The sequence below is a fragment of the Phaseolus vulgaris genome, chromosome 2 (genome assembly GCF_051622355.1).
Source record: "Phaseolus vulgaris cultivar YP4 chromosome 2, ASM5162235v1, whole genome shotgun sequence".
Lineage (NCBI taxonomy): Eukaryota > Viridiplantae > Streptophyta > Magnoliopsida > Fabales > Fabaceae > Phaseolus > Phaseolus vulgaris.
Window position 1 is genome coordinate 18975650 of NC_143499.1, and position 10635 is coordinate 18986284.

At 34.1% G+C, this 10635-nt stretch overlaps 1 protein-coding gene across 2 annotated transcripts; it reads right to left on the reverse strand.

Moving 5' to 3' along the window:
- Positions 1 to 6693: 6693 nt before the first annotated feature.
- Positions 6694 to 10256, reverse strand: LOC137817783 (protein C2-DOMAIN ABA-RELATED 7). 2 transcript variants are annotated; one of them, XM_090299399.1, is made up of 4 exons: positions 10096 to 10255; positions 8416 to 8511; positions 7997 to 8302; positions 6694 to 7519 (listed from the first exon to the last, which is right to left on the reverse strand). In XM_090299399.1, exons 1-3 carry the CDS (start codon positions 10219 to 10221, stop codon positions 7997 to 7999), a joined length of 528 nt encoding a protein of 175 aa, XP_090155525.1. In that variant the 5' UTR covers positions 10222 to 10255; the 3' UTR covers positions 6694 to 7519. The 2 variants fall into 2 exon arrangements, with proteins under 2 accessions (XP_090155525.1, XP_090155524.1); XM_090299398.1 differs by lacking the exon at positions 6694 to 7519 and having other exon boundaries at positions 7862 to 8302; positions 10096 to 10256.
- Positions 10257 to 10635: the final 379 nt, after the last annotated feature.

Consider the following 10635-nt stretch of genomic DNA (forward strand, 5'->3'; position numbering starts at 1 on the left):
GCGTGTTCCGATCTCCAGCTTACCAGAATAGGCGATCGCCAGGTTGAGGACGAAGTCGCCAGATGCAAGCTCAGGCGACCAGGCAGTCGGAGATCGCCAGAACAAGCACATCGCCGAAGTTAAAGGAGAAGCAGATCATGAAGGCGGCCGGCGAGACCACAGGGAAGGTGTATGAAGGCCCTACCTCGCCAGTTTCAGTAGGGATCGCACTCCTGAGTTAGCTATGCACTGGGCAGCACCATGCATTGGTAACTTAGCCAAAATGAGAGTAGAAGTAGCGCCAAGTCAGGGAGCCTCCAGATGATGGCACGTGTACAGTTGGATACGAGCCACGTGTCCAAGTCTGTAACTGCCAGGAGAGAGAGAACCACCAGGTATATAAGAGTTCCTAACAGATTTTCTAAGGTACGCACGTTCAGTTCATACACTTTACGCTTGCGAGTGATAGAGTTGTTTGTGAGAGAGATTTGCACGGTTCCAGTTCTTAGTATTTTGTGATACCGTCACTGACTTGAGCGTCGGAGTGCGATCGGCCGCAGCGGCGCCGTATCGTTTCTTTGCAGGTTCTTGAGATAGATCCAGAGGAGGAACGGAGGTGGGAAGCGGCGCGCACGTCGATCCTTTGACGAGGCATTCTCCAGCGCTCCGGTCAACAGGCAGGATCACCGCCCTATTAGAGGAAGTAAATTTTAAAAATGTCAACACGTTTTGAATGACAGCGTCTGACTGTAAAAACGTCTTAAATGTGGGGTCATGGTTATGATATTTGGTACTAGTGTCTTTACATCTTGTTGAGTTTATTAGTGTCAAAGTTCAAGAGGGGGGTGAATTGAGTTTTTAAAATTTTCAAATAGATTCAGTCTTTTCTCAAAACATTGCAAAAGAATCGATTTGTTTTGGAAAGAACAAATTTATTTTTCTTCTTACTTCATCGAGACAGTATTTCAGTTATTTGATTTTCAGGTATTAAGAGTATTTACCAGTGAGCAAAATATCACATTGATATGCACAAATGAAAAACATATTGTTGAATCACGAGTCAATTTAAGAATGTCGAACCACACACTTGAATGAATCGTTCCAATTGATATACTTGGTTTTTACAAAACAATGTACTTCAATTATATCCAAATTAGTCACTAATTTCAACAAGATATTTAGATTGGTTTTCCAGAAATCAGGAACAGTAAGAACAAACCCAAAATGAACATATTCAATTTTAATTGAACAAGTTTATTTTCTGTCAGATCAACACACGAAACAGTAAATGAGTGCAGAGATTAAGGGAGATTGAACACCACAAGATTATACTGGTTCACTCAAATGAGCTACATCCAGTCTCACCATTCCCAAGGTGAAATCCACTAAAACATAGCACAAAACAATTATACAACCTAATGTTCTTGAACCCTACAAGAACATGACATACCTGGCTGAAAAACATTATTTTAGCACACCAAACACTTCAAGAAACACTATCAAGAATGTCTTACAACCACAATTACAAAGAATAGAATGATGAAAGTGAATACACCTGGAAGGAGAATGTAGAATGCAGAAAAGATTAGTAGAAAAACTTGCAAAACCAGTGACAACACCTCCTACCAAACTTAGGACTCACAAGAACAAGCACACATTTTTCTTTTGAAAAACTCTTTCAAGAACACGTGCAAATTATTTTTGAATTCTATGAAAACTTTTAATCTTTGTTTCAAAAACGTTTTCTCAACCCACATTTTAGTGAGATAAGACTCTTTTTATATAGAGAATTATTTATAACAGATTTTCAAAAAATAGTTTGAAAAGTTGTTATAAAAAGAACATATTGAAATTATAATGAAAAGATTTATTTTCAAAAAGGCAAAGAGAGATTTTAAATTGTTGCAACTCAGTCGTTTTGATAGCATAAAAAGGCTAAGTCAGGTTACTTGGTGCAAAAAACAAAGTAATCAAAAAACTTTTAAAAACAAGGCACTAGTTAAAAAAGAATCTATTCATTTGAGAAACAACAGATTCATTTTCTGTGCAGTAAAACATATTTTGGGAAAAACATGAGAAAAGCATTTAAAAAACGTTGGGATTGATCTTATCACCTTGATAAAGGTTAAGAGGTGGGTCACAATGCAAAAAGCTCACTTTAAACACACTCTGACCTATATACAAGACTACCCAAGTACAAATACAATCTTCAAAGCAAAACACACACTTTGTTACATCAAACACATTGACTTGAAGGAGTCACATCCATCTTCAACACATTTAAAATAATTTCTATTATTAATAAAAATATAAATTAGTTTCTAAATTGATATTCAATATTAGCTACTAACTATTTTAGATTCTAAAACTAAATTAGTTACTATAAAATCTAATTTAGAATTAAAATAGTTAATAGCTAAAATCTTGATAGTTAATATTAGATACCAATTTAAAAACTAATTTATAATTTTTTTTATTAATAATAGAAACTACTTTAAATACTAATAATTTTTTAATTTATAAGATAGTATCTAACTTAATTAATATACTAATTATTTTTTGTTTTTAAAATTAATTTTTATTTAATGATTTTTTTAGTAGTATAAAAGAAGGATTGCATATGATATACATAAAAAACAATTATTTTTTAAAGTGTAGTTTTCCAAAATAAAAGCAAGGAAGACGTGTATTAATTTACTATAAGATCAAAGAAAGTATACTTAACATTCTCCTTAATAAAGGTATTAATTTTTAAATTTTGTAAGGAAAAAAATCCAACACGAGAGCTCCCTGATGTAAAAATACACGTAGTCTTAAACCAAAAATTACTAAATAACATCTTTACAATATATATTGTTGTGAATTGAAATCATGTGTGCTTATAAGTTAGAGATTGCGATTCTCTTATACTTTCCAAATGGAAGTTGTAATGGGCAAGAATGTTCGAGGGCTCGAGACCTCGGCTATTAGGTCCAAAGGATGGGTCACGAGTTTTGGCCTAGATGTTGGTCATCCCAAAAAAGGTAATTAAGATAAAATATATAATTATTATTATCATATTATTATGAAGATAAAAGATAAAGAGATATTTTATTTGTTGTGATATTATTATGAAGATAAAAGATAAAGAGATATTTTATCTTTTGTGATATTATTCTGAAGATAAAAGATAAAGAGATATTTTATCTTTTTTTTATTATTATGAAGATAAAAGATATAACTGTTATATTTTAAGTCTGTTATCATATTATTCTGAAGATGAAAGATATAATTGTTATTTCTTGTGATAATATGCATGTTAGTTGGATAATAATTACTAGTTGTTGAGAATGAAAGAGGAGCACCCGAGAATAATGGTGCACACGTAAATTACCTGTTGATAGTTGTTGTTAACCCTAAAAGATAGGGACGTGGAATTAAAATAGAATGTTGGCCTGCAGTTTAGCACCTGAAGATCATTAGTGCCCGTAACAGGTGGTTTTTCTGTTAGAGATAAAATATTAATGTGCTTAGTATATTTTCAGTTAAAATTTTATTCTCTCAAGTGAGAAATTGTTGCATGTGTGGTTGTAAAAGGGGCCTAAGACCCTAGATGAAGGTACATTATTTTTTGCACACTAGACTTAAAACAGTTTACTTTTTGTGAGCCATTACTGACTTGAGGGTTGGAGTGCAATCAATAGGTAGGGCGCCCTCTGTCACAACAGACTCACGTTTCAGTTCAACAGAGAGACACAAATCAATACTCAACTGCGGCAGATCCAAGAGAAGGCGTTCAACCTAGTCAACCGGCGGGACAGTCAATCGGCGAGAACATTTATCGCCTACTGTGGGGTTTGCTAAAACGTGATCCCATCCACATTCGTGTTCGAGTTCTCAAATGGAGATGCACAAATACTAGACAAGTGCCATCGGAACCAAAAGGAGGTGAGGCTCCAACAGTATAACAACTTATGGAGACAATCAGAAACCTCCAGGAGGCTAATGAACGTTTCCTATTCTCGGTTCATTTCAAATTGAGAGTGGCCGTCAATCTCAAATTTTATTTCAGTTAATTTATCTAATTAAATGTTTATTGTTGAACAATGTGATGCTAAAAGACGGCGCCCTTTTTGCTTTAAAGAGGGTTTTTAACGAGGCCATCTAATAAAAGGTTGCTTATGATGCATTGTTGTCTTTCTTTCTTATTTATTTTAACACATGATACAATGACCTTTCTGAAAGAGTTTTATGATTAAGTGTTGCGTGTGCGAAGTAATTACCATCGGCAGATAAATCGACCTTCCTTGCGAAGTCGCCCTACAGGTAAAGTTGCATAGATGAATCATCCGGTTTGACACATGATTGTTAGAATATATGGCCTTAAACGAGAGGGGGGGGGTGAATTGTTTAAGAAAGATTTTAGTAAACTTTTAAGCTTAGAATGAAAAATACTTCAAGAAAACCTTGATTAAGAATTCAGTTTTTCAAAACATAAAGCAAAAGCACAATACAGGAAAAACAATCGCTTGTTTTACCGAAACAATCGGTTGTTTATACCAGTTATTAATTGACAAAACTGAATTTAAAGAGATAGGGATAGAGAAATTGTACACAGTTGTTTATACTGGTTCACTCCAAATCCAGAGCTACATCCAGTCTTCTCAGAACACTGAGGAAATCCACTAAGCAATCACCACTTGATCACTTACACAACAACCAAGAGAATGACCTTGAACACCTCAAGAAACACACTCTCCTTGGCCAACACTAAGATTGCTGATCTTGAACACCTCAAGAACACACAGCCAATCTCAGCTAACACAGAAACGAATTGTTCAACAGAGTACAAGGATTACACTTGTTACAGAAAATTATCTGAAATCAATACAAGCAGAATCCTATTCCAACACTTTGATCAATCACAAACTCTTAGCAATCTCAGCACTTTGAAAAACTCTTTTGAAAAACTTTGTCAAAGATCCTAAATTGTCAAATCTATTTTTCTGAATTTATTCAAAGATGTAGTTTGTTATCAAATCTTAACAGACTCTTAAATTGCATTAAAAGATTGGTCATAGCATTTAATGACTGGAGCGTAAGCAGTTAAAACATTTAAAGCTCAGTCAACAAGAAAACAGTTTTTCTGTTATGGTCCCAAAACAAACAACCGGTTGTTTTCTCGAATCAATCAGTTGTTTTGGTACTTTAACAGTTCAACCATTCAAAACAGTTTTCAATATTTTTCTCAAAACACCTAAGTATAAACAATCGGTTGTTTCGACAAAACAATAGGTTGTTTTAACTTAGTTTGAAAACATTTTACTTTCACAAAGATTGAGAATGCTAATGCTTTAGATTTAATCACAGGGTGGATTACAACATATAAACTATCCCAGAACAAAGCTTAAACCAACACAGCAACATCAAGCAAAGCAGAGGCTTCAACATCCTTCAAAGGATTTAGATTCTTCAAAACATGAACACCACTTGGTTCAACAATGATAAGTCGGGCTAACTCGGTGTGTGAGTAAATATCCAAGTATAGGCGATGTGTGGGATGAGTAACAGTTGCACAAACAAATCACTTGATCTAGTATAGAATAAGTCGGGTTAACTCAGTGTGTAAGTAAACACCCAAGTCTAGGCGCTCTATGGGGTAAGTGAAGTTGCATAGATAAGTCATCCAGTGTGACACATGATAAATCGGGCTAACTCGGTGTGTGAGTAAATACCCGAGTATAGGCGCTGTGTGGGATGAGCAAGTTGCGCAGGTGAATCATCTGGTTTGTTGCAGGATAAGTTGGGCTAACTCAGGTGTTTCCAGTTACCTGAGTTTAGGCGCTATGCGAGGATGATTTTAAGTTGCATAGTTCAATTGACCAGTTGCACACCGACAAGTGTTCTGCGAAGGACTGCTATGATGAGGTCACGCGACCACAAAGCAAGCTTGGCTCATATACTGAAAGGATGACCGCACCCAGAATGACAAAATTATCGGAGCATGCACTACATGAAGCATACTTAGCGAGATCAAGGAAGAATACCTCTGGATACGTCAAATCAGTACATTGGCCTATAGGGGCCAAAGAAAACGGTTCGACAAAAGAAATCGTCGCGTCAGCCGCCAGAGCACTCGAAAGACTCTTTGCTTAGCCTAGCTCAGCTCGAGTCTGAGGGCTTGTGTACTGGGCAACAGTGCTCGAGGGATTGAAACCTCGGCTATCGGGCCCAAAAGGTGGGTCACGAGTTTTGGCCTAGATGTTGGTTAGCCCAGAAAAGGTAATTAAGATAAAATATATAATTGTGTATTATCGTATTATTCTGAAGATAAAAGATAGATAGATATTTTATCTGTTGTGATATTATTCTGAAGATAAAAGATAAAGAAATATTTTATCTCTTGTGATATTATTCTGAAGATAAAAGATAAAGAGATATTTTATCTCTTGTGATATTATTCTGAAGATAAAAGATAAAGAGATATTTTATCTCTTGTGATATTATTCTGAAGATAAAAGATATAATTGTTATTGTTTAAGTCTGTTATCATATTATTCTGAAGATGAAAGATATAATTGTTATCTCTTGTGATAATATGCATGTTAGTTGGATAATAATTACTAGTTGTTGAGAATGAAAGAGGAGCACCCGAGAATAATGGTGCACACGTAAAATACCTGTTGATAGTTGTTGTTAACCCTAAAAGATAGGGACGTGCAGTTAAAATAGATTGTTGGGCTACGGTTTAGCACCTGAAGATCATTGGTGCCCATGACAGGTGGTTTTTCTGTTAGAGATAAAAGATTAATGTGCTTAGTATATTTTCAATTATGATTTTATTCTCTCAAGCGAGAAACTTTTGCATGTGCGGTTATAAAAGGGGCCTAACACTCCAGATGAAGGTACACTGTTTTTGCACACTATACTAGAAACTGTTTACTTTTTGTGAGTCGTTACTGACTTGAGTGTCGGAGTGCAATCAACAAGTAGGGGGCCCTCTGTCACAACGGAGTCACGTTTCAGTTCAATAGAGAGACTCAAATCAATACTCAACTGCGGTAGATCCAAGAGAAGGTGTTCAACCTAGTCAACCGGCGAGAGAGTCAACTAGCGAGAACAAAAGTACTTGATTGTGTTGTGTGAAAGACTAATCTCAGTTTAAATCATATTGACCCAATTTTGTTTTGGTGTCATAGTGCCTTTACCTATGTTTCTTTATTTTTTTTATTTGTAAAAAATAAAAATAATAGAGGTATTTCAAGGTATATCAACCCTTATATAAGAGGTGTAAACACATCCAACTAGTAACATCCTCTACCCATAAGCAAAACTTCTATTCCTTGTCTCACCACTAACATTTATATTTTTTTATGGACCTCATACAAACCAAAGGTTCAAGACATCAATTTGAGTAAGAAAAACATGCTAGGTGTACCTTCGATGTCACTCATGAGCAAACCATCAATTGGGCCATCGAGAAAATCTCGAAGTGATCTATGTGCCCGTTCCTGAAGATCTTCTTATTTCTATGCTTCAACAATTCTCCTATAACTGCTATCTACACACAAAACCAAATCCGATTAACAACTACACTTTCCTCAATCAACCTAAACTGTGAGAAATTCATCTTCGACTCCTAATGTAATATAGATGTCAGTCTCACCCACTCATAACACTTAGACCAAACAAACCAGGTAACTTCACACGTACAGAAAAGATAAGACTTATCAGAAATGTAACACTAGATTTATGAGATTTATGATGAAGGTGTTTGCTTAAGTTGAACAGAATTGGACCACTTTGTCCTTTGTTTCAGAGTACAAACTTCTTTGCAAATTTCTCTTAAATGCTTACTCCTTAATTTTGATCAAGCTGCTGGCATTATCAGATGCCCAAATTCTTGAGAAGAAAAAATGCTAAAATACTTTATTACTGGGATAGATATTTGGGTAACTTGCTAAATTCTAGATTTTACTCCAAAAATTACATATAACACATGTAATACATCATATAAAGTTAAGGAAGGTAAACACACCTAAAACTCAACTTGTGATAAGCCTTTTGAATCTGGAAGAGTAACCCACCCAATTTCCACAGTTATTTCCCCACTCTTTACGTTTCTCAATCTTAAAGTCATCTCTTGGATGAGTTTATCATTTTTCCATATGCAGCTGCTCTCTTCAGCAAGGCAGTTAGTCCTATCTTGTTGAACCTTCTTGACTATATGACCCTCTGGGAGATCGCTCAACTCCATCTTCACACACTGAAGATATGGCTTTAAGTCTATTTCTGCATCGCCCATGTTGTCATCTACCGTGAAAGTGTCTTTGTCTGTAACTGTCTGAATAGAACAACACAATTCCAAGTGATCATCAATTTAACACAAGACTACTCTTGTCATGATAGCCTGCAACATCACTACTGATGCAAGATATAGACTGTTTCAGTACTCACCAGAAGTATAGGAATGTTAACATTTGTTACATAAAGTGTCAGTTCTTCATTCCACTCAGGATTACAGGTATCTTTCACAACTGTAGTTTTCAGTTGCTGCATCCATATGAGATGACGTTTTCAGACCAAGCAATTGAAAGCAGCAGATAGTAGTAGTGGCAAAAAGAGTAAACTTCATCATTGGTTACAAATGAAAAATATGATTTTAGATTCAACTTAACGTTGTTAACATTTAACGAACAATCTCTATTTCAATCACTCCATTAACTTTAAAATGATTTACTTCCGAAATGGATGATTAAAAATAGGTCAGTACTATAAAAAAGATATATTAAGTGGTCAGGCTGAAGATATTATTTATATACTTCTTCATCAGGGTTTGTTTTCTCTTTACTTTTGGCGTTTGCGAAATCAAGTTCTCACTATATGAACTTCACCGACCTCCTCGAACATGGTTTGACAAATTTCCATCTACTATTTTTAACTTTCTTTTACTCAATTATATAACCCCTCTTTATTTATTCATCAGAGACAATGGTGAAATTGTTTCTTATTTTGAGGACAATTGTAGGATCTAGGACATTTGTTATCGCAATAACTATTTTTTTTTAACATTAAATATATATTTGTGAATCCTTCCTTCATTGATAAAAAGTGTAGGAAGGTCAATTTAAACTTTTGAAATTATACCTTAACTTTCGAATACTATATAGTTGAACTTAGAAAGTTGAAGGTAGTTTTTTTAAGATATTTTGAAAAAATGACAAGTATTAATTATCTATTATTTTTTAATGAGAAAGTTTTTTTTTTTCTTCTCTATATAAAAGAAACTTGTGAGGAAGAGAAATACAAACAAGTGAAAAGAGTAAATGATAAAATTAATATCCACAATGAAACTAAAAATCTTAGTGAGAGACTAGAAAAATACTGTATTTTATCATAGTTAAGTGAGATTAAATGTTATCTTTCTAAAGTGAGAAAAACAAATATTATAATTATACTTTAGTATAAATATTTTATTAACCAGTAGGTTTTTACTTATTAAGTCGAAGAGATTTTCTATATTAAAATTTATGGTATCATTATTTTTTTTTGTTATATTTTCTTTTGTTAGTTTATTATTGTTAGTATCTATTTTGTATTTACACCAAAATAAGAGAACTAGTTCTGATTTATCAATATAAAATCTTAGTAGTTTTCACTATATTTTGGTTATTTGATATTCACTGTGTCTCTCTCCATCAACACAAATATACCACAAATTTGGTTTCGGTCTTCACTGAGCTGCTCCTTTTCATACCCAACTTGAAGTTAATCTCAAATATCCTCACGATGGAAAAAATAAACAATAATAAGACCAATAACAAAGTTCAGAATAACAGAATAAATGAGGTTTAGTCACTCTAGCCTCTTATATCTTTAGACTTAAGCTGCGTACAAAAGACTATTTCGTTTCAATTCCTGCTAGCACAAGTTTTAATGCGTTTAAGTCTCAATGCTACATCTAGAAATTAAAACAGTTAAAAGTTATAGAAAACAAACAAGTAAAAAAATAAGGTTTTGATTACACGTGGAACAGTATTTTGTTTCAATGAACACTTTACAAACACAATAACTGATGAAGAGCAGAAGAAAAAGGTAATTCATACCGAATAATAATCAAAAGTTGTAGCTTATAACCTGTTCTGCCATGGTGACAAAGACATAAGGATCACTGGTACGAGTATCGCAAGCTTTGAGATTAGAGGCTCTTTTAATACGAAGTTTGATAAGACCCAGAATGTTCTCCATTGAAATCAATGTCATTCACAAAAGAAACTACACGCTTTGGCGGGTCTGAACTTTTAACCAAATATATGGTAACCTGTACCACAGAAACAAATTGGTCCCCTACTCAAGGAATTTTACCGATTCAAAACAATAAGAGCAAAAAGAAAAAAAGAAAATATTAGGTGTCAAATGTTACAAGTCATTAGAGTTGTTGGCAAGGACAAATTTGTGAGATTCGTGGATCACCGCACTTCTCTACACATCTACCACCCTGCATTCATCATCGTAGGATTCAGAAACAATTAATTAGGATCCAAATACAAGATAATAACACTTTATTTAACTATGTACTCTTACTTGTTTAACTCGTCTAAGTATATTTTATATTAAAATTTTAAGTTAGATTTACTCTATTTTTAAATAGAAAGTCAGGTTAACAGCTTAATAAAT